Raw genomic sequence first — 25,897 nt, 5'->3', positions numbered from 1 at the left:
AGAAAGTTCAACTGAATTTTTGATGGCTTTAAGAATAACTAGCTGGATTGTGTGATCATTGCAGCGCAGTTCTGAATTAATTTCATCACTTTCTTTGGCAGCTAAAACGATGTTGCTGCCATTTTCATTAATGCAGGCTCGGTGGACTTCTTCATTTAAGTTTAAATAAGCAATAATTATTAGAGTAAGCAATGAGAAAAAAAACTGAACTAATGTAGTGAACTTTAAGCCGCATAGAGGAATTATTTTTTCGCCTTGACCAGAGATCTGTTATAAAACTCATGTTACATTTAGAAAATCTTAAGGAAATTTTTTTTCCAACCCTTCCATTACTTTATCATACAATATATGAAGTTTTTGAACGTCTAAATGTTGAGGCATATTTGGCAGTATATTTGTTATTTACTTCATGGATCAAAACTTTGGCTCCTTTACTTTCCAAAATTTCAAAAAATAGAGCAAACGTGCAAACAAGTTTTGTTCAATTCAAATCAAACTTTAATTGTTTTGGATCATTTAACACATGCTTTTATGTTTTTTTATTATGCAACTTTCAATTGTAACTATTTTATTCTCTTTCATTACCAAGTTTTTATTTAGAGCTGCACCACATGTTAGTCCTCATAGCAATGATAATGGTCAAAGTGATCATCCAGCGTTGGAAAAATATTAACATAAGGCCAAAATTACCCTAAAAAACAAGAAAGAAACATTGATGTTATGCTTGGCAGATTTTTAGTTTTACTTGATCCACATAGGTTATCTTCAAAAGCCTTTTTCACAAGTTTCAACAATTTTGACAACACCCGATGGAAAAATCTCTCCATCCTTTTTTTTATGCGCAATAAAACTGTATCTGTTTTTGATTTGAAATGTATTATCATAGCTAAGGTGTTCATTGACTAAAGTCATAATTCCAGTTGTTCTTTATGCTTGGGCACAAATTGTGCACTCAATACGGTGTAACAAATTACGAACAATAGACCCTGAAGTTCTTCTACGGAACCATTTCAGATTGAAAAGTTGGAGGTCAGTACATGTACAAATTAAAATTAAGCAATTTGCATTTCTGTTTGGAGCATTACTATTGTGTTTTAGGAAGCACCTTTTTAAAAATTTAAACTGCACAACATCTGGATTATTATTAAATCCGTTTTTGCTTGCATTCCTCGGGTGCAAGCAAAAGTTAGCTCAAGGTGGTCCTTTAATTACTTATAAGTTAATAAATAATTTAATGGTTCAAATGCACGGTTAAAAAGATCAAGAGCTAAGCTCAGCATACTTATTGCATTTGTAACAAGTCTAATAGCACATGTTTTACGTCAATGTGAAGCCAATGAAGGACCATTTTCGCCACAATCTATACGTTGAGCAGCAGATATGCAATACTGTACTAAATGCAGGCATTTAGTATTTACTATTGCTGAGCTTAAATGATTACTTAAATTTTTTGCAAATGCATTTTTAGAGTTCGTCATGTCAAATAAACGATCAAAAACACGCACCTTTTACATCCTCAAACCCTTTCAAATTACGCTTCATTAAAAGTTCTATTTCATCCACAACTGATGAGCTCAATGTTTCATCAGCAACTTTTAAATATAACTTTCAAACCCATTATTAAAGCTGCATCCCAATACATTACAATACTTTTAGCACACACTTTCAATTCATCAAGCACTGCATTATTAAAACCAAGGTAATAAGTCACAGATGATGTCCGATTGGGCAATGAACTTTATGCAGACAACTTGAAAACTGTACAGTAATATTCTTAAGCACGAATTGAAATAAAAATGAACAGTTAAAGCCTCTTCTGAACAATTCTGTTTGTTGGTATTTTATTTAGGTTTTTAATTTCATCTGTAAATATTTTAGCTGTAAGTCCTGAGAAATTTTCAATTAAAAAATTTGTTGCTTATTGACAAATCCATTTTTTGTCTTTAAAAGATTTAATAACCTGAGATAAATATTTAATCCTCCTTGATTTGCAACGCAACTTTTGTTGTAAACAGTTGATATTTTTTTTCTGAAGCTGTTCGTTATGTGATTCAATAAGCTATATCTAATGTTCTGGCTCGTTTATGTTATTTTCATCTAATGAGCTGTAATGCAGTTATGCCTCACTTGTAATAAACCTTTGCACAAGTTGCTTCTATTTTCATCTTTTAATGGAAACCTAAAAATTTATAAAGCATGTAAACATTCAGTTAAAAAGTTGTTAAAAAACAACTGTGTAATACGTTTTAATGCATTTATAACTCACTTGTATTAAAACCTCTTATAAAACAGACATGAAAAATTTTTATTCTATTATACATTTTATTATGTTTTACAAAAGGCTTCAATACAAGTGAGGTATAGTTGCTGATACTAACTGCTATTATAACTATTATTATAATAAATATACCTTCATGCTGAATATTCTATTTGGAGTGCCTCTAAGATCGATCCTAGGAAAGCTCTTATTTTTAATTTACATTAATGATTTTATTAATGCATTTAGTGACTAATGCATTTTAATAATGCATTAGTCCCTTAATGATATTATCATTGAATGTGATACAAGTTTGTTTTACCTAACAGCAATACTTATCAACTATATTCTGACATGAACATTGAATTTGAAAAAGTAAATGATTAGTTCAGGTCAAAAAAAACATTCTCTTAACATTAAAAAAATACAGCATACCTTAATAAAAAAAGACTGGTAATTTTTGTTTACGAAAAACAAAATTTTTTTTAAGCATTATATCTTCTTATTTAAATGTTTACATATTTAAATATTATATGTATTCTTTATATATTATATCTTGAGTATGTTATTGTATATTTAATTGGACATTTGTAACTAAACATCTTCTTTTATGACTTTTTGTGACAATAAGTATTTACATATAACAGCTCTTCTTTTTAGCTATATGTATAAAAATATATACATATTTATATATATATATATATATATATATATATATATATATATATATATATATATATATATATATATATATATATATATATTTATATATATATATATATATATATATATATTTATATATATATATATATATATATATATATATATATATATATACATGTATTAGTAAAAAATCACTTGACAAAAATTTTTTTTATTATGAACTGTGTTCCATCAAGAAAGATTTATCAGAAATGATTGATCAAATTAATAAAATTTCTATTTATACCAACAATTTAATTACAGGAAGTCACAAATGTCCTAATTACTGTAAATTTCACACATTTGTGGAATTTGCTGACACTATTATAAAAAGAATTCTTTAGTAATGATTACTTAGGCTTTTTGCAAAATATTTTTCAAAAAGGGTGTTTAATGTAAATATTATTTGAACTCATTTATTTTTATAGTATTTTAGGACAAACTTATTTTCGTGCCTACATTTAGAAACTAATTCTGATTTTTTCTTTAATAAGCATTCTTGATTTGCATGCCTAATTATTTCAAATTTTTCTTGTAGGCATAGCATTCATTTTTTTGAAATATTGTTTGTTGCAGGCGCTGTTTTAAGGATGGACCAATTCAGTATAAAATCATCAAAATTTTTTTCTTTTAATTCCCATATATACTTTGACAGCATGGTGTCTTTTGAATACTTTTTATTTTTGAAAGATTGCTTATGATTGGCAAAGCGTTTTTTTCCATTCACCCTCTGGTATGCCAATATATTGTTTATCAGGTACATTCTTAGAGGAAACAACACATTTCTATGCCACATTTTTTGATACACAACTTCCACTCATTGGACAATTGCTTTTTTGTTTACAATTACAATTTTCTGTAGTTTTTTTATTTAGGATTTTTTTTTTGTTTAACAAAGCATTATTGTGACCTTTTATTATTCTTTCCATATTTTTTGTGCAACTGTAGCTAACTTTAATTGCATTTCGAATAAAAATTTTATGTAATTTATTAGAGGGCGGGAAATGCTTATCGACCAATTTTAAAAACATTTTTCCTATGTTAGTGGAAACATTTTTGCTATATGGGGTTTGAACCAAATTACATTTGTAGTTCTATTTTGTTTTTTTGTATTCTTTTTTTCAGGGTCAAATTTTAGTTCAAAATTTTCAAAACCACTTTTTTTCAGGGCATCTTCAAATATTCGTTTAGAGGAATTGAATACATTTTTATTAGAGGAGTTTTGGTTTAGTCTGTTATTAATTGAAATCAGGATTTGTTTTAGAATTTGGAGTGGATGATTTGAGTTGATATTAATATACAATAATTCATCGTTTGGTTTTTTGAAAGGCTTATATGAATTTTGAGAGAGGTTAAATGTGACATCAAGAAAATTCACCATTTTTAAATTTATGTTTAATTCGATTTGAAAGCCAATATTTTTAAAAATTTTTATAATATCTTTTCTAATTTTATCAAGCTGTGGACCTGATCTTCTACGCATTACTATTAAACCATTGTTGCAATAAAGGCCTAAATCTTTTATATTGATTATTTTACTTAACAAACCTAAAATATATAGTCCAACAAATTCACAAATTTCTGCTCCGTCATAACTGCCCATTATTACATCAAATCAGTCATGTATGTTTTTCTTTTTCGAAGTTCCCTTATCAAAATAAAGTAAGGTAATTCTACAATGTTTTATTATACGGATTGTGTCATCAGGATTTTAATTGTCTTATCTAAAATATTAGCGGTTATTGAGGGGTAAAAATAATTAATGTCAAATTGAATAAATGTACAGTCATTTTTATTTTCGATTATAGAGAACCAATTTATAACATCAGTGGTATTTTTCCACTGTTGTAAATTTAATTTGTTTCTAAGAATATTATTAATTTTGTTTAATTTAATTTTGCTCACATGTCCAATCTAACATTTTGAGGAAACCAATAACCTACAAGAAAGTTTGTTTTGAAAATTTGGACTATGGTCTTTTAGTGTTACGAAGGCTTGGGCAGGGGCAGTTGATTCGATTCTGTTATCAAGGTTTATTTTTTTAGCAATACTTTGCGCTTCTAAATTAATTTAGAAGCGCAAAGTATTGCTTTAAAAATAAACCTTGTATTGCTTTCTGAAAATTCATATAAGCCTTTCAAAAAACCAAACGATGAATTATTGTATATTAATATTAACTCAAATCATCCACTCCAAATTCTAAAACAAATCCTGATTTCAATTAATAACAGACTAAAACAAAACTCCTCTAATAAAAATGTATTCAATTCCTCTAAACGAATATTTGAAGATGCCCTGAAAAAAAGTGGTTTTGAAAATTTTGAACTAAAATTTGACCCTGAAAAAAAGAATACAAATAAACAAAATAGAACTACAAATGTAATTTGGTTCAAACCCCATATAGCAAAAATGTTTCCACTAACATAGGAAAAATGTTTTTAAAATTGGTCGATAAGCATTTCCCGCCCTCTAATAAATTACATAAAATTTTTATTCGAAATGCAATTAAAGTTAGCTACAGTTGCACAAAAAATATGGAAAGAATTATAAAAGGTCACAATAATGCTTTGTTAAATAAAAAAAAAATCCTAAATGAAAAAACTACAGAAAATTGTAATTGTAAACAAATAAGCAATTGTCCAATGAGTGGAAGTTGTTTATCAAAAAATGCGGCATAGAAATGTGTTGTTTCCTCTAAGAATGTACCTGATAAACAATATATTGGCATACCAGAGGGTGAATGGAAAAAAACGTTTTGCTAATCATAAGCAATCTTTCAAAAATAAAAAGTATTCAAAAGACACCATGCTGTCAAAGTATATGTGGGAATTAAAAGAAAAAAATTTTGATGATTTTATACTGAATTGGTCCATCCTTAAAACAGCGCCTGCAACAAACAATATTTCAAAAAAATGCATACTATGCCTACTAGAAAAATTTGAAATAATTACGCATGCAAATCAAGAATGCTAAATTTTCTACTTAATTTATAAATTTTCTACTTGATTTATTTACCATTTTTTACTAATATTGTTATGATCTGTAGCTCTATGAAAAGATTAGGTTGATATTTTCCATCCATATCTGCTTTGAGACCTGGGGTGCCCCCAAAACAACTATTCAATTGGCAAATTTGGACACTGAAGTTGGCAAAATTGGTTTTGTAGTTGGTAGTTGGCAAATGTAAACTGATAAAAAGAATTTTTTAAAAAAGAAAAAAAGATCTTTACCGTCAAAACAACTTTTTAGGCCTTACTCAAATATGTCATCCCCTCCTCCCATTAGGATCTTGTCGGGACGACCCTGGTTAGTATTAGTATTTCATCATATCTGTGAAGTGGCATGCCTTGTTTTAGTTTTTTGCAGATTTTGGCATTTTTAACAGTTAATAGTTGCTCTTACTCTTTAAAAAAAGTTTTAAATTTAACATTTAAAATCTTTTTTAAAGCTTAGGTTCAGTAAAAATGATGCATATACTTATAGCTTATCAGAATTTTGTAGTATTGCAAGATAGCGGACGCTGGCTTTATCTTTTAGTTTCAGTCTCGCATCTAGTTATTTATACGTCATTGCTTGTAACTCGACCTTGACTTTGACGCCAATAATTTTTTACTAGACTTAAAGTTTAAGTCAAGGTACAAGTCTCTTGTTTTTCAAATCTTTTTTTTAAACGTTTCACTTCATCTTGATTTGCTTTTCAAAAGACTTGAAAGAGACTTTTGACTTGTAAAAAAAAGACTAAGCCACAGCTTTAATTGTGGTAGTATTATATACTTCAACATTATCTAGGAAAATCGATATTTTATAATCTTCTAAACTCTGGGAATAAATACTTGAAAACAAGAGAAAATCAGGGAATACTCAGGAAAAACTGATCATCAAAATTGCTATAACCTTATAAAAGAATATATGACAATTTACACTGTTAAGAAAACGTTATGTTATGTACAACAGTAAACAATCGGAGAAAATATTACACTTGTGTGTGTGTGAGTGTGTTTGAACTACTTCTGAGTCTTTAAATTTTATTACATTCAAAAAAGCAAACTGCTTTTAGTGTATAAAAATAAATCTAGTTTTACAAATGGCTTAAAAACAAACAGATTTTAATTGGTTATTTCTATTTTCACAGATGATTTAATGATTTTATTTTTATTTTAGGGTTGATGCTCTAAATGAAGAAGCTGCAGCTTCATCTTTAACTATGATTCCGCCAACTTTTCAAACTGCACCAACGACTTTAAGTACACAAAAAATTTCATCACAACTTCCTACCAACGTTATAATTCCTCCTGATTTAGATTGAGAAAAAGTAATGAATGCGTATGTTTTGCTTACTTGACTACATTATATTTAATATTTTACTTTATTTTTTATTTTTAACCATATCAATAAAAATTTACAAATGCTCATCGTAAATTAATAGAATTTGTTTAGGTGTCACTCATATAGTTATAAACTAGTCAATGGAGTGACACCTAAAATACATAAAAATATAAATAAGATAGAAAGAAAAAGAAAAGATTGTTAAACAAATAATAATGATGTATGTAATAATTATAGTAATAATACAAAATAATAATAATAATAATAATAACAATAAAGTATTAATAATATTAAGAACAATTATAATACAATATAAACTGTATGTACATGTCATAGATAACAATTAAATATGATAATAACATAAAATGTACCAATAAAAATACAATAATAAATAATAATAATACAATAATAAATAAATAAAATATAGGTAAATAATAAATAAAGCAAAAATCAAACCACTGGTTTGTTTAAGAAATTATATATCAAAGACAACATCAGTACAGAAAGAAATTATGAAGAAATACACTTCAACAATATATTTTTAAATTGAATTCTGTTGAGCAGTAAATAATCTGTAACAAGGAGATATTTTTTTCAGACTTTTATATTAATGCAGGAATACACTGGTTCTATTGGGAAAATATTGTTTTATGGAAAACTTACCACATTTAATTGTGTTGACAAAAAGAAGAGTATAGCTTACTATTTTTTGTATTCCTGGTGTGATGATTGTGAATTTCATTTGTTTTAATAAAAAAATTTAAAAAAGAGTTTGGTAGTTTATTTTGGAGAAAGTCGAACACAAAAAGACAGTTTAAAAACTTTACAAGATCATGGAGTTTAAGGATTTTTAGTTCAGAGAATTTTTGTCAAAAATCAGATCTCATTGGTGAAAACGTCATTATTCTAATAAATACGCGTTGTAAACAAGCAATGCTATTAAGTAAAAAGTTACTAGAGTAATGGTTCTTTTTACTACGAGGGGTTAGAGTAACAAGTAAGTTTCAATATGTTTTATAAAATTTTTCTAGATTGACTTTGTTATTAGGATTCTTTGTTTAAGATATTTGTTAAATATTTTATTTTGTCTTTTAATTGAAGTCAAGATTTCTTGTATTTTCCAAGGTTTGAGATCCCTTGATAAACAGCGGTTGTTGACTTTTTTTTAACGGTGCATGTTTATCTTAAAGAGAATTGAAAGTTGTGAAAAACTCGTTAAATGACTTATTAGTCTTACCTTCGTCGACATTGATTTCATTAGTCCAGCTAATTTTTGAGAAATCACAACATAATTTCTCGCAATTTATTTTTTTAAAATTCCAACAAAAAAAGCAGCTTTTACGAGGATTAATTTTGGTTTTATATAATGGATTATTTAAACTTGGGTAAATGATCTGATACTGTAGAAGTAAAATTACTAGCAAAAATATTTGTAGAAGTTGCATTAGAAAGTATGTTATCAGTTAGAGTTTTTGAGTGATTCTTGATTCTTGTCGGCAATGAAATAAAGGTAAGAAAGTTATTTAAAGCTATGGTGTCTAAAAACTTGAGACAAAATTATCTAAGTTTGCTAAAAAGAGATCGACATTAAAATTGCCCATTAAAAAAGGTGTTTTGTTTTTTTCCATAGATAGCTTTTCAAAAAGTGGAATTAAATATGATTTAACAAATTCTAAAATATCCATATTAGAGTGGCGATAAATACAGCCAATTATGATGTTTGATTTTTTAGGAAAAGTGATTTCCACAAACACAGATTCTAAAAACTTTGGTTTAAACATTAAGATCGTTTTGAGGTTTATAAATTAATGTATTAGATATATAAAGCTCTTCCAAAATAAGATTTTGTTGGAGTGTGCTCATAAACATATCCGGTAAGATTTAATGAGATAGTTGGTAGGATGTCAATTTTTAGTTTAGTTTCAGTTATGTCAATATACTGAATTCATGGTAAATAAGAGATAAAAGTGAGTTTAATTCGTCAAAATTTCTAATAAGAGAAGCAATATTTAAATGAGAAATAGAAAAATTATTTTTGTCGATGTCAGCAGAGTTGAAGTATTATGTCCATATACTTACAATTAATAGGGTTTTCTTTGAGGTTTACGTCATTGTCATTGTTGCTATTAAGTTAATGGGAAATGAAGTCATTAAGTTCATTATTAAGGTTAGACTCTCTGGTGTTTGGAAAAGATGATTTGTTGTTTGAGAGTTCATTAATATGAATCACTTTATCATTTATTTTTTGTAGATGCAGCTCCTTATCAGATGAAGAACTAAATGGAAAAATAAATTTTCTACATGAAATACAGAACAAAGACGTATTAGAGTTTTTCATTATCCTAAAATCCATATCATCAGACGACAGCATTTTTTATGAAAAAGATTTAGGCAATGATTATGTTGAAGGTTGTGATGGTTTGTGTTAAATTTCTTGAAACAATCTTTGCATTGAGTAGACATTTAAGTAGCACAGTTTATAAAATAAAATGATTGAATAAAGTAAAATAAGGAAACAAATAGTAATGTGAACATCAATGTAACCGAAAGTATTAAAAAATAATAATAGTATTTATAAATAATATAATTATAATTCTTTTAATAACTGATAAAATAAAAATAATATCTAGTTAGCAATTTAAATAAATAATGAAAAAAATACTATTAATAAAATTTGGGAATAATAACGTAAATATATATTAAAAATAAGTTATAATTAGTTAAATTATAGTTTATAAGTATAAAATAAATTGTATTAAAATAATAAAATATTATGAATAATTAAAATTAGAGAGCCTATATACTCAGAGAGCGGACATACGTGTGATCGTTTTTGATTGGATGTTCGATTTTGATGGCTTTTGACGCCATGTTTTTGCCAAAAAACACTAACTGCGAGTGAACTTGCTACTAAATTTTTGTTAAATATTTGTAAAAGTTTATGAAAACTGATGTGAATGTAATAAAAATTCATGAAAAAGAATGTGCTTTAACTACTGATGTCATGTCAATAACTGAAAGTGGTAACTATGATACATATCAAGCTCATACTATGGAATTGTTAGATTACCTTAACATTATACTATAATGTTAAGGCCATAATTTATTACCAAGCTAACAATACTTTAGTTTTTATGCTTAGAGGAATATCTACGAGATGAAAATAAACTGTAAAATATTATTTTAGTGAAAGTTCTGTTTATAAAGGTGCAAATAACCAGTCAATGTGAAGATTTTTTAGCACAAGCTGCATTTAAAGTTATACTTTTTCCAGTTTAAATCTACATCCATGTGACTCAAGTTATTGATTTGTTAGCAAGTGTACTTCATTTATTGAAGAATATAAAAACATCTATCTCATGTAACAAACCTTTCATGATTACAGCTGGAATTCAAAAAATATATATACTTCTATCACCAGTTATAGATTAACATTCCTGCACATGTTGACATTCTAAATATGTTTACTTATAAGTTTAGCATCTTGATAAAAAACATTTTAACAAAACAAAAGTATCAAGAGTATTATATTGTAATGAATTATAATGAAAGTTGTGGATTGAAATTTATTGCAAATAAAAAAAGATGATTCCGTACTCACAACTGCTTGATTTAACTGAATTATTGATAAATGGTTTACACTTATAAAATCACGAAACCTTCCTATGGCTTTTAGTATAGAAAATCACTAAATTTACAATGAAACAAAAGCTTTTTTCAATGAAATTATAGAGGTACTATTCGATTACATGTATTGAGCCTGAGTAGAAAACTAAGGTGGAAACTTTTTGCATCTGGTGTTATTTTGTCAACAACCAAATATTCTTCTTGAAAAAAAAACTTTATATGAAATTGCGATTTACCCAAAACTTCTAAAAAAATATTTATAACTGGTATGTTTACAAAACAAGTAACTCCTCAGCTTTTCAATACAAAAATGACTTGAAACTTATTTGTTTTGCTTAACTCTTAAAAATATTACATTATCAAACTGCAGTTACGATACCAAATAATGATCATCGATTTTTATTGTGTTTTCTTGACTTAGTTAATAGTAAAGTCCACAAATCCACACAAAAAAGAGCACATTGTTTTACTCAAAGATTTGGCTAAAGCGTCAAGTTTAATCTTGAGTAATACTGAGCAAACTACTATTTTATAATGTATTTTAATGTAATTTTTTTAATATATACGAGTTCTAGAGTTGAAGAAAACTAAAGGATTTTCCTAATTTGCTTTAAATCACAATATTTTAAAAAATAGAGTAAATGCTGATTATACAATGTTTGCTACATACAAACAGCATAATGTGGGAAGTTTATTTTCTGCTAATAACACAAACTTTGCTTTTTTTTTTAAATAGAATTATTATTCAGATCATTTTTTGGCATAACTTTTTACCTAAAAGAATGGTAATTCTATACTCTAAGAGAAAGTCAATTGATGAACAAATTAAAACTGATACAAAAATTAAAAGTTCAGCTTTAATCCTAATTCTCATTAGTTTTGATTAAAGCTTGAAAACAGGTTTAAAAAATTCAGACCTGTAATATTTGGCCTTTAGGAATAAAAATGAAGTAAAAATATAATTTTGAACTTGGCAGCAAGATATGATAATACAAGCATTGGCTTTGAAAGAATAGATTCAACTAAAACTAATTAATAGAAAAAATTGTAAAACTTTTGTCAGGTCTAAACTTTTGTTAAGTAACTTATAAATTACAAGTAGTTTTTTGACGTTTTTTTTTAAAGAATTTATTTATTTGCCAAATAAATTTTTGTTTAATAAATAATTTTATTAAAAAACTGCTAAGAAAAACATAAAATATTCAAATTTTTAAAACAAATATTCCTTTAAAATATTGGGTTATACAGTTGTTTTTATTTAAATTCATTTGTCGCGCGCTAATTTGGCAAAAACATGGCTGCCGTTTTCCGTATGTCCGCTCTCTGAGTATATAGGCTCTCTAATTAAAATATTCTTGTTATAATAAGTAAAAATACATAATAATAAATTATTAAGTTTATACTTCTATTTTAAGTTAATAAGTTAAACTAAAGTAACAAACTATATAGATATATAATAATTATAATAATTATAATAATAATAATAATAATAAAAAGTTAATATGTAATAATAAACAATAAATTAAAAATAATAATAATAATGAAAAATAAACCAAAAAATAATGACAAGAATAATTTTATTAAATTAAAAGCATATTATAAAATAAAAAAAACTAAATTTTTCATAAATTTCACTACAATCTTCTAGTTCCACTATTGCTTTTTCTTCTTTCGTCTTTCTTTTTTCTTTGTTTGCTTAATTCGTGTTTGTTTTTTTCTTTACTTTTTAATTTTTATATTTTAAAAACTATTTAATTTTATATGCTTTTTAATTTTTATAATTTTAATAAATTATATTTGTTTACTTCACTTTCGTTCTTTTGTTTTCTTTTTTTTTTTTATCTTTACTCAAGTCTAATAAGTCTTCTTTTCTTTTTTTTTAATTCTTTCTTTTCTTTCTTTTTTGTATGACTTTTTATTGTGTGCGTTGTTTAAAAATGATTTTTAGATAATTAACGAATTATTTATACATGTAAAATAAATAATTTTTTACTTGTTATTATAATTTGGTTTTATCTTTATTATTTATATTTATCTTTTCTTTATTTTTTTTTTTTTTTTTTTTTTACCGTTAAAAAAATGCGACCGCCATTTGCGAAGACCTACCACCGAATGAAAAGTATTTTTTGAAAGATAAAAAAAATATAAAACTTAATTTTATTAATATAGGTTCATCTTATAATAAGCTATTTTTTAACAAAAAAACCTAACTTGAAAATCTGTTTTACTTTTTTTCACATTTTCTTTTTCTTCTTTACTTAGCCGTTATATAAATAAAACTTTCTTGATAATTTTCTTGTATTTCGTTTTGTATCTCGTAATAGTTTTGAGTTAACCATAGGTTTCATTTAGAAGTTGTCATTCTTATTTTGTTAACAATAGATTAAAAAGTTTTGTTTACTTTTCATGCAAAATTACCTATATAAATTATAAAATGATTTTAAAATATAATGTATAAAGTTCTTTTAATTTAGTTAAATAATAAGCTTTTGCATTATCATGTTGTATTCCTTTAAATATTTTTTATCAGATTTATACCCAGATTAAAATTCATAATCTTTTTAAAACTTAACTTTTAATTTTTTTCTCTTGGCTTTATTAAAATTAGAAAAGTTTCTAATAAAAATGCAAACTTATCTTATACTCTAAAAGCTTTGTATATCTTGGTCTAGATCAAATTTCATCAACATATCTAAACTTTAATAATATATTTAAAAAAATTGCTTATGTCGAAATAATTGTGATTAAAGTTTAGTTTACTTTTAAAACCCTAACCCTAACCCTGACTTTTAAAAGTAACTTTAATTTAGTTCAACTCATACTTCTTCTGTAATTCATTCTCATTGTTTTTTTTTTTTTGGTTTGATTTCTTTAACATAACTTAATTCATTCTTAGTATATATATATTTCATAGCGGAAAAATGATATTAAATAACTTTTATAGTTTTGTAAAGTTTTATATACCTACAAACTAAATTCTATATTTCATTTTTTTTTTCATTTCATTTTATTCAGCTTGATTTCTTTTTAAAAGTTTTTATTTTTGTGTTTTTATTTTGTAGAACATTATCATTGATTGAGCAAATTTTTCAGCAGAATCCTAATAGTTGCAAGTCTATTTGCTCCATTTCCACAAGTTCATCTACATCCATATATATATATATATATATATATATATATATATATATATATATATATATATATATATAAATGGTTATTCTAATTGTTTGTCCCAGCAATTTAATGTAATAAATATTTCTAATATTTTTCCAAGTAGTGGGGTAGGGATACTTTAAAAATTATTGTTAAAGTTTTACTTTAAGCCCAATTTTAGATTATGTGTCGTTTTTTATAAAATATAATTGGAATTGTTTTACTAACCGATTTGAAATCATATTGTAATTTTATGAGATTTTTGGGAGGGTGTTGGCATATAAAAATTAGATTCTTTGTATTTTTTATATAAAACGTTCGTAATTGTATTTTTTTTTAAGAAAAAATAATTTACAATTTTTATAATTTTTTTTTTTTTTTTGTTAAAAATCTATCAGATTTAAGTCTTCCCATTTTTAACTGGCTTGTTTTGCTGTTTAAACTAATATAAGTAACTAATCTTCATTTAAATATTTATTAGCAAGAAACAATTCTATTATTTAAATCCCATGTGTGATTTTAGAAAAGCTTTTGTTGGTTTTAACATTAAATTTTGAATATTGCATTTATTCATCAACTACTATAAGATCTAAAGAAGATGCTGTTGCAAGAATAGCCTACATAAGTGAAATACAAAACAGTGCTGTAAATAAAGCTATTTCACGAATCGTCTATTACTCTTGAAATGATATTATATTTGCACACAAACTACTTAATTTTGCCTGATAAGAACTGAATGTTTAAAAGACTACATGTGCCATAAATATAGGGTTATGTAAAACCATTTGTGAATCTTAAGTAACAGCGTTTTGCTTTCCATCTAACCAAGAAACGATTAAATCGTGAAAAAAACAAAAATTTTAAAAAAAATACTTACAATATTAAACACTTTCTAACCAAGGTCGGCGCGAGTAAATTTCAATGCAGGGGGCAGGCAAATGCCAATTTGACCAGTGGTGTAAATACTCATTGAATAGGGGAGAGGTGTCGGCGCAACCAAAGTTGATGTTGGCTCAAAGTAGGGGTCACACCACCCTCCTTTGTGCCAACATTGATCCCAGCAAGTACAACCATACGGAAACCGTACGAGATTTATTAGCAGGAGCTACAAGGAGACCATACGAGCAGAATACAAAAAAAAATTCTTTTCACTTCTATTTATTCTATTTATCATATTTCTCTACTAGAACTTAAATTATTCACACAAAAAGTATCGCTTTAAATCTATATTTAGAGGCCAAATAAAGAAATTTTTGTCTAAATTTCAAAATGACATATCCTTATTATGCTATAAGAAACAAAAACCATCTTTTTTATAAAGATAGTCTCAGATCACCTTCTTCACTTGAAAAAAAAATCGACTCCATGACACTCGGCCAACTCCTTGAATTAATAAAAGCGCAACCCATGGTAACAGAACAAAAAATTCGACTGTCTATTTTAAAATGAAAAAATAACTATCAAAAAATTTATATTTCGCTATTTTTCTGCATTTTTGAATTCAGCACCCTCCAAAATGGTCAGGTATCATTTTTTAGCCACATTCTTCCTCTAGATCTTAAATTATTCAATTAAAAGTACAACTTCAAAATCCATAACGGCAGGCTTTGTAAAAAAAGGAACGTTTTAGGCTGAATTTCAAAACATCATAACTTTTGAACCGTATGGATTTGGGAGCTCAAATTTTGCATTTTTTTCTGTTTCCTTAATAGGTAACATTGGTTAAAGTTTAAAGAAAATTCAAGGGGTGACTGAAATGGCTGTCCCTATTTTTACGTGGAATTACCCAATGGTTTTTTTCTAACCGCAGTATTAAAGTATTTCAAAGGTAATTTAAAGGTCAACACTCTTTATTTCCAGTAACTTCTGGAGTACCACAAGGTTCTATCCTTGGTCTTGTTTTGTTTCTTTTCTAGATTAATGATCTTCCTAAAAAACTTACAACTTATTAAGAACTTACGAAGGTGGCTCTACTTGCTGACAACACATTTTTAAACTGTCTTTACAAAAAGTGTACTCTTTTCATTCGCTTAGAATGCAGCCGATCTTGAATCTGATGAATCTGTAACAGAATGGAACTTACAGTGGCTTGTCAATTTTAACTCCAACAAAACTCAGTTATACTGTCCACATTCTATATTAATGAATATCAAATCACTGAGTCCTCTTCTTTACCTCTTCTTGGGTTATAGTTCACTTCTGGACTCTTTTGGAAACCCTCTTCAAAATTAATTGCAAAGTTAACATTTGCTAAGGTTGCTTATCTTTATTGTGCTTGCCATTGTCTTACTCATAATTTTTTTCTTTATTTATACAAATTTCTTATTTATACCTATATGGAGTACTGTTTTCATATCTGTTTTCGTGTCTAAAATAGCTTGAAATGAAAGCGTGAAGAACATCGATATCAAAACCTTTCATTTTTATCATCTCTTCAATTTTATTGCATAAACTGAAACTAGATATATTGCTGTCTTTGAAAATACCTTTTCTTCCTCTAATGTTAAAAACTTTATAATTAAGTAAGCTTTATTGTCGAAATGAATAATTATCTATAATAAATTTAGCTTTGTTTTCAGCAGCTAGTTTTTGTATAATAAATCCAGAAACTGCATCCTATCCCTTATTAAAACAATGACATAAATACAGATGTTTATAATTATTTCTCGAAAACGTATTAAGTTCAAAAGCATTTTTGCAAAAAAGGAAAATTATTTATGCCTTATCTTCTAAAGGAGTTCCAATAACTTCACGTACAGGAAACTGTGATAACTGATCATAATACATTGGCCTTGCAGCTTTGAATTTTGTATAAATACAGTTTGATGACATTAGCGTTCCGTTTTAGTAATCGAATTTATTGCATGTAATTTAAGGTTCTTGAGCATATTTATTGCAAAGAAGTCTTAACAAAGGTCGATTGATCTTTGTTAAAAGTTCTTTGCAATAAATACAAAGGCCAATCGACCTTTGAAGATTTTGTGTTAAGGAATTTGATAGCTGATAACGACTTTTTATGCTTGTGAGAATAAAACCATCACGTTACGGTTAAAATATAAAAACACCTATGAAACTACACAGACTTTTTTTAAGTAAATGTTTATTATCATTCTTTTAATTTTTATTTACAGATACGTTATTAGAGCTTGCTGCAGAAATAATGTCTGGGGACAACAAGAATCTTACTGGTTCTGCTATCTAACATTATCCATCAGGGAAAAAGATGTGCTTAAATATTGTTGCTTCATATTGGTTCTACTTTTACGTTTTCCCTGTTTTCTTTCTTTGTAAATATTTACAACATATATTTATAAATAATCTTTCAATATTTAAATTTAGTACGCAGTTGTCTTGTTTTTACTATTTTAGTTGTATTGTTTACAAAATAAAATAAAAATGTTATTGCTGCAATAAGTAATTTAAAAAAAAAAGTCTTTTTGAAACATATGAAGAGTCAATTTATATTTTGATTAAATTTTGCCCCAAATTTAACATGAAGATAACAAAGTTTTGTTTGCAGCGAATATTTTAGTTTACGTTGTACCCCAAAATATCTTAATTTTAACAACAATAACAACAAAATTCGGCACATTCTTTTGTTTACAGAATGCAAAAACTTTTTTTATAATATTTTAACATTAAGTAATAAATTGGCTTTATGTCTACCTAACCAATAGTTTATTTCATATCAACCACATAACAATCGATATATAAAGGAAACGTTTCCAGTATAATCCTTCAAAAAAAAAACTGATTTTTTATTAATTGATGTGGTCAGTTCCAGATTATCCCATCCGTCATTTTTTTTTACAAATGGTTATAATAACAGAAAGCACTTGGTCAAACCTTATTCTTTAATTTCAGATTGGTCCATAAGTAGTTCAATTAATAGACTAGAATGTTTTGCTAAACAGCTTATCAGCTGATGCCTAAGCAGCTGAATTCAATGCCACTACATTAAAGCAGCATTTAGTCAATGATCTGAAAACAAAAAGTTAAAAAGTGTTATCAACTGAAAAGATTTTTTAGTTCATAAAACTTTTTATCTTTTTAATAGGTTTTTCAAAATTAAACAATTTTCAGTTTCATTATTTTTCATTAATTAATCTTAAATACTGGTCGTTGATAAAAAAAAAAAAAAGTATGTATAAATGAGAAAATGGTTGTTAAACTAAGTTAATAATCCTTAAAATATATATTTTTCTCTCTCGTACAAGTTACTAAAAGAAACATAACAAGTAGGTTTTTTATGCTATAACAATAAATATTAAAGACGTTCAGCTCATATATTTTATGTAGTAGAGGCTTTGCGTGAGCAAAACAGTCCTCAAAATTTATACGGCCAGCTACATACTTTTGTTGCCGAAAGTGAAGTTTAAGTTTATTAGTGCTACCAAAAGCAATGTTTACACAATTAGTAAAATCTTTTTATCAGCCTCAGAAACACGCAACTCGCTTAATTAAAATCACTTCTTATGAGGGAAAAAAATAAAAGGCTTAAATGTATAATAACAAAATGTTTATAATATTTAATAAATATAAGTTTAAATGTAAAAATCATTTATCCCCTTATGTACTTGTAAACCTTTATAATGTAAAACTCGTTAACAAATTTTTTTTTTTTTTTATGTTCTTTTATTTCTTCACAATAACTATTACGATAAAATAAATGAAAGAAAAATGCATATAAATACAAAATTACAAATTTTGTTGCATATAAAATAATTTTACTTTAGTGTCTTGTCTAGATTCTTTTGAATTATCTTTTGATGAGTTTGATAAAGCATTTAAAATGCTTAAGTCAAATAAAGCAATAGGTCATGATGATATTAGCGGAAACGTGGTAATTAACTCATATGAAACCATAGAAAATATTCTATATAAAGTATTTAAATGTTCAATTGATCAAGGAATATTTCCTGATCAGTTGAAAATAGCAAAAGTTACACCAATTTATAAAGGAGGAGAGTTGTTGAATGTCAGTAATTACCGTCCTATCTCTCTTCTATCTGTTTTTTCTAAAATTTTAGAGAGAATTCTTTATAAAAAAAATTTTCCAACATCTGTCTCAAAATAATATATTATATAAAAATCAATATGGGTTTAAGAAAAATAACTCAACTGAGCACACCATACTAAAAATAACTCAATATATTACAGATTCATTTGAATAGTCCAAATTTACTTTTTGGACTTTTCAAATGAATCCGTAATATATTGAGTTTACTTATCAAGCATTTTTGTTGACTTATCAAAAGTGTTTGATATGATTGATGGTAAAATCCTTTTCAAAAGACTAAAATATTATGGAATCACAGGAAATTTTCTTAAGCTAATAAAAAGTTATTTACATAATAGAAAACAATTTGTTCATTTCGATCAATCATCACGATCTCAATTATTAGAATTAACTTATGGAGTTCCTTAATGATCTGTACTAGGACCTCTTCTTTTTCTCATTTACATAAACGACCTTAATTAGGCATCCAATTTGATGACAGATATGTTTGCTGATGACACAAATTTTTTTTTATCTCATAGTGACATAACGACACTATTTTCTCGTATGGACGATCAACTAATGAGAGTTTCTCAATTGTTTAAATCAAACAAACTTTTTTTGAATATTGAAAAATTAAAATGGTCTCTTTTTCATTCTAACTCTAAAAAACGTCTACTTCCAATCGAGCTTCCTCCTCTTTTTATTGATGGCGTTCAAATTAAAAGAGCAACCTATACAAACTTTTTACGGGTTGAAAACTTTTTACGGATAAAAATCTCACATGGAAAAAACATATGGAAAACATTACCTGCAAAATTTTGAAAAGTATTGGCATATTATATAAAGCAAGAAGCATGTTAAATAAACATATTTTAACTCAACTATACCACTCATTCATTTGTTGTCACATTAACTATGTAAATGCAGCTTGGGGTAGTGGTAATAAAAGTAAATTAGAACCTCTTCATCGCCAACAGAAACATGATGCACGTCTTATTAATTATTAAAATAAGAACGCGAAAAAAAATCTTTTCAGTTGATAACACTTTTTAACTTTTTGTTTTCAGATCATTGACTAAATGCTGCTTTAATGTAGTGGCATTGAATTCAGCTGCTTAGGCATCAGCTGATAAGCTGTTTAGCAAAACATTCTAGTCTATTAATTGAACTACTTATGGACCAATCTGAAATTAAAGAATAAGGTTTGACCAAGTGCTTTCTGTTATTATAACCATTTGTAAAAAAAAATGACGGATGGGATAATCTGGAACTGACCACATCAATTAATAAAAAATCAGTTTTTTTTTTGAAGGATTATACTGGAAACGTTTCCTTTATATATCGATTGTTATGTGGTTGATATGAAATAAACTATTGGTTAGGTAGACATAAAGCCAATTTATTACTTAATGTTAAAATATTATAAAAAAAGTTTTTGCATTCTGTAAACAAAAGAATGTGCCGAATTTTGTTGTTATTGTTGTTAAAATTAAGATATTTTGGGGTACAACGTAAACTAAAATATTCGCTGCAAACAAAACTTTGTTATCTTCATGTTAAATTTGGGGCAAAATTTAATCAAAATATAAATTGACTCTTCATATGTTTCAAAAAGACTTTTTTTTTTAAATTACTTATTGCAGCAATAACATTTTTATTTTATTTTGTAAACAATACAACTAAAATAGTAAAAACAAGACAACTGCGTACTAAATTTAAATATTGAAAGATTATTTATAAATATATGTTGTAAATATTTACAAAGAAAGAAAACAGGGAAAACGTAAAAGTAGAACCAATATGAAGCAACAATATTTAAGCACATCTTTTTCCCTGATGGATAATGTTAGATAGCAGAACCAGTAAGATTCTTGTTGTCCCCAGACATTATTTCTGCAGCAAGCTCTAATAACGTATCTGTAAATAAAAATTAAAAGAATGTTAATAAACATTTACTTAAAAAAAAAAGGAATTGTCTATCAAAAAATCTAAGTTGTTATATATATCTTCCTGTAAATATTACTTTAAACAATTTTTATCTATGATCATTCAATAACTCTAAATTATTAAAAAATTAAATATAAGAATATGATAATAAAATTTACTAAAAAGTCACCGTATACTTAATAGAGGAATGTATAAAAAAACTTTTATATTTTTCTTGCCCCCGTAACCTTTTATTTTTGAACTTCTCTCTGAATATCTGTCTAATTTTGAGTAAATTTGGTAATTTTGGCTTTGTCCTAATGTCAAAGTAAAAGCATTTTTTTTGATTAAAAAAAATGCTTTTACCTTGACATTAGGACAAAGCCTTACCTTGACATTACCTTGACGTAATGACTTAATTAAAACTTAATTAAGTCATTACGTCACGTCTTTTTTTCGAGAAACGTTGATTTAAAGCAATTTAATCTTGCTTCATCTTGGCTTTGTCTTTGCTTAATCTTGTTTTTTCTCTGAAGACATTTTATATGTGTTGCTTTATCTTGTTTCTTTTAAAAATATTTTTGTCTTGTTTTTAGTAAGGATACGAAACTCAAGTTGCATCGTCTAGAATCGGACTTATGAGGGAAGTGTACAACAATTTATAACAGTTTATCTAAGCTTTTAAGTAAATGTTTTATTGATCTTAACACTTTATTAGCTCTGAAAGACACAAAATTAACTTGAATAGACTAGGCATTTCAAATCATTTGAAATTATAATTTCAAAATCTTTTTCAACTTCGGTTTCTGGTAGTTCAACCCTATTTAACACTGATCTTACATTGTGTAGATAGACTTTGCATTTTTATCCTATATCCATGTGTTAAGTCAGTCTGCACACTCAACTGAAAGTAGATAAATACACTATAATTAACAACAATATTAGTGCAAGTATAAATAAAGAACAATATTAGTTATAAAACATAAACTATTTTGAAACTCGTGTTTTAAAGTTGGAGCAATTTAAGATTCACGCCACTATGCCAATTTGTTAATTATTAGAAAAATTAAATTCTAAACTTTTTCCTTGTACAAATATTGCTTCTATTATGTCCATATTATTCCATGCACAAAATAGAAACATTTTTGTACAAAAAAAAGTCTTTTATGCTACCTTATGAAAAGAAGATAGCATAATACAATTGCTTGATAAAGATATTTCAGTGGCTGCAATAGCAATCATTTTTGGAGTTCATCGACTTACAGTAGATACATTTGCTAAAGCCAGAAAGCTTACAAGGAACAAATGAAAAGGAATACAAGGTATATTGTTCTAACAATTCTAAAATCAACTAATCTTCTGTATATCCGATTTTATCTTAAAAAATCAGTCGAGTATATAACTAAAATGGGAAGCCAAGAAGGTGTACGCTAAAAACATGTCCAAACACAAGTCTTTATTATTAAAACATGACCAATCACAAGCCTTGCATTATTACGAGTAATAATGCAATAAATACGGATATTCATATATTATGACCTCTCTACCGAAAAAATAAGGAAATTTTACATGATTACTTTTTTCTTAAGGAACATTTATTTGATTTCATTAGTCAACTTAGAGAGAATGTTGTTAAATATGATGTAAATAATCTAAATGTTACAAATCGTTACAAAACGCAAAGTTACAGTATTTCATTATTACCAAATGCACAACAAGATGTCTTTGGCTTAGTTTGCCTCTTCTCACAGAGAGTGGATAATAGTGCTGATGAAACTATGATTAAATTCACATATGACACAACTTAAATAGCTAATTGTTTAAAAGGTACTTTTTATCTTCCATATGGAGCATTTTTGATCAAAGGCAATTAATAAAAGCTGACCCAACTATCATAAACTGGAGAGAATTGAAAAAAAAGCATGATTCTAGAGTGATACTAGATAGTCAATGTTTTAAATATATTCAAGACCTAATGAATGAAAATTAACATTCCTTCCTTCCGGTGTTTAATAAAAAGTCAAAAAACTAGCATAAATGAAGCGTAAGTAGTATAATAACGTACTAATTAATGTATTTTTGATTATGGCTTCACAGAAATTTTTTGACCATAAGAGCGACATAGTGTTCAGAAAGGTTTTTGGCTCAAATCCGGAACTGATTAAAAGCTTTTTTAATTCAGTAATGCCTCTGCCGGAAAACGGACTGATTGAAACAATTAAATATTTAACACCGAAACAGTTGCCTCGTATCCCTTCCATGAAGAACACCGTTGTGAATGTAAAATGTACTGACCAATGGGGAGAATATTCATCGCTTAAATGCAGATGCAATGGACTAACAGCTTTAGTAAAAGGTTATTATTCGGAGCATCAAAGGCTTATGTGCAGCAAATGCAGAAAGCGGAAGACTATCATAGTCTTTGTCCGCTATACGGTCTTGGTATAACTAATGATACGTTTGACAGGAATTCAGAGGATTAGCTTCATCATTACAGACATGTCAACGTTCAGATACCGGAAGAGGTTCTGGAAGGACTGAAATTAAAATTCATAGAATTCCCTAAGTTTAGGCCTCAAAACTGGTAACAGAAACGCATAAGAGTATTATGGCTAAGGTTCTTGAAAGAGGAAAGAGTTTAAAGGTGAGGAGCTGGTAGTATCTGCGCAGTTCAGAAGTGCTCCAGAAATATCTAAGGCGGTGAGCTAAAACAGGAATTAATTCATACCCATCTTGAACTTGAAGCTTACGACCAGTACCTTAATGTCCTCCGTACTGAAAAAAACAATTGAGGTAGTCTCCTTTAGTGCCGGTAATGCCGAGGGTGAGGCTAAGGGTAGAGCTGAGGGTGAAAATAACAAACCCATAGAAATCGCTCTTATAGTTATAGAAGACAGTCTGGAAAGGGAATTTTACTCGGAACAATGCAGACTAGAACGCAGGACCGTGCGTATTTTGACGCACAAAATTGATAATGTGCTATATCAAAAACTGCTAATACAAAGAAGCCTGAAGATGTGATGAAAACTGAGCTTGAAAAATTGAGATCATGAAACCTCAATAATCCCGACTGATATTTGCAAGATCCTTATATTTTAAACTTTCTCAAGACCAACACTATTTCATCCAAGCATGATCTGGAAGAAGCCATCTTAAATGAACTACAAGCCTTTATACAGGAACTTGGAAGTGACTTTTGCTGTGTCGCATGACAAAAATGCATGAGCACGAAAAACAACGACCGATATTTAGACTTGTTGTTTTTCCGCAGAATCATGCGTAAGCTCATCTCCATAAAACTCAAAATGAGGCCTTTCAAGCCTGAACATGCAAGTCAGATTAAATGATACTTGAAATGGTTCGATAAATACGAGCGTCGTCATGGCGAAGAAAAACTACCGGGGATTATTTATTAAGCCAGCAAAGATCAAGAAGACGTTGAATTGCTTAAACAGGACAAAAAAGTCATTTGTGTTGCTGGCTACTTAACGCAGCTTCCACAAAAAGGTATCATTGAGAGCAAGCAATTGTTGTTGAGAGAGAGAACTATTCAAAAAAACTATTTGGTCCGGAACAAAGCAGGCTAATTTATCGAAGTGGTTATAATGTTGTACTTAAATTTTAAGATTTTGGGATGAAGAAAAATTGGTCTATAGAAGAATTGGAAGAATTTTGGACTATTTTACTGGAAGAAAGAGATGTCACTTAGCCTTAAAGGCTTGCTGAAATTTTTCTTTGTTTTGGTGTTAGAATTTTATCTTCATATAAGGTGCTTCCCGTCCTATTATAATGATATTGACACAATCTTATTAAAGTGTGGGTATAAACAATTTGGTATAGTGATTACAAAATATGAACTGGAAAGTTTGTTAATGAATACCGGTAATTATAATTGATATAAAAATGAAATTAGAGAATCTTTAGGTGTAAAATCCTTCAGGAAAACCGAGCAAGATTATTTAGCTGCATACTTGTATAAGCTGACATTCGAAACAAAAAACGTAGCAAGATTAGTTGCCGAAGCCAAAGAATATCTTTTGCAACCCAAAATATAGTTAAGTGTAGAAAACATCAATCATATAGTTGAAAGTACTTGTGATAAATTCGATAGGTATTTGTTTCAATATATTAATCAGGATTTGTTTCAATATATTATTTAGCTGATCAAATCTTATACTATCGACTATATAGATGACTTTATATTAAGCTCAAACGAACATAACGGTAAAACAGCCATAACTTTTCTTAAGCAAGATTCAAGCCAAATAGAGATGCAATTGCTCTTTAATTGAGTAAATTACAAATTTTAAAAGAAATATATATCAAAGGTTCAATTATTCCGGACAATATCTCTACTAAAGCTCTTAGAATCTAACAATCGTCGTATTTTAAATCATACACCACACCAAATTAGACAAAAGCCAAGGCATATCAGATATCCACTGGCCATTATATTTTTCTATTTGAAACAGCAAGAAATCATTGAAAATTTGGTGTACCATCTTACAAATTTTGTACATAAGATAAAAAATAAGGCTGATAAAACTGAGGCTGCTATAAATTGTTAAATAGGAAAGCGTAGCCTTATTGCTTTGTATACAGTTGCAGAAATTGCCAGAGATCAACCTAGCGACGTCATTCAGGATGCAATTTATCCTTTGGTTCCCCGTAGTGAGATAAATACTATAAATAAAGCGCATTACTTGATGAAGACTTTGAAGTCTAGAGTGCGAGATAAACTATTCAAATCTACTCAACATACTACAGAAAAAGAATCTTTGATCTTTTGACCAATTTAGAAATCACATTAAGTAATGTTCAGCTAATGGTGGCTTTGGAAATTATAAAAAAATATCGAGATGAAAAAAGGCCATGTTATCCTATATCAGTTACAGATATTCCGG

The 25,897-nt window shown here is 27.4% G+C and overlaps 1 protein-coding gene across 4 annotated transcripts in view; it reads left to right on the top strand.

Moving 5' to 3' along the window:
• LOC136086772 (small glutamine-rich tetratricopeptide repeat-containing protein beta-like) overlaps nt 1-14,354 on the top strand; it is a 146,301-nt gene extending 131,947 nt beyond the window's left edge. For 3 of the 4 annotated variants that reach the window (XM_065809256.1, XM_065809253.1, XM_065809254.1), the window contains one exon: nt 7,121-7,281. In XM_065809256.1, coding sequence (XP_065665328.1) covers nt 7,121-7,265 — 145 coding nt within the window. In that variant the 3' untranslated portion in view covers nt 7,266-7,281. Of the gene's footprint in view, nt 1-7,120; nt 7,282-13,974 lie in introns of those variants that run through there. The other variant, XM_065809255.1, reaches the window with a different exon arrangement.
• Nucleotides 14,355-25,897: the final 11,543 nt, after the last annotated feature.

Source organism: Hydra vulgaris, chromosome 11 (genome assembly GCF_038396675.1).
Source record: "Hydra vulgaris chromosome 11, alternate assembly HydraT2T_AEP".
Classification (NCBI taxonomy): domain Eukaryota; kingdom Metazoa; phylum Cnidaria; class Hydrozoa; order Anthoathecata; family Hydridae; genus Hydra; species Hydra vulgaris.
This window is presented reverse-complemented; position numbering and strand designations above follow the sequence as displayed.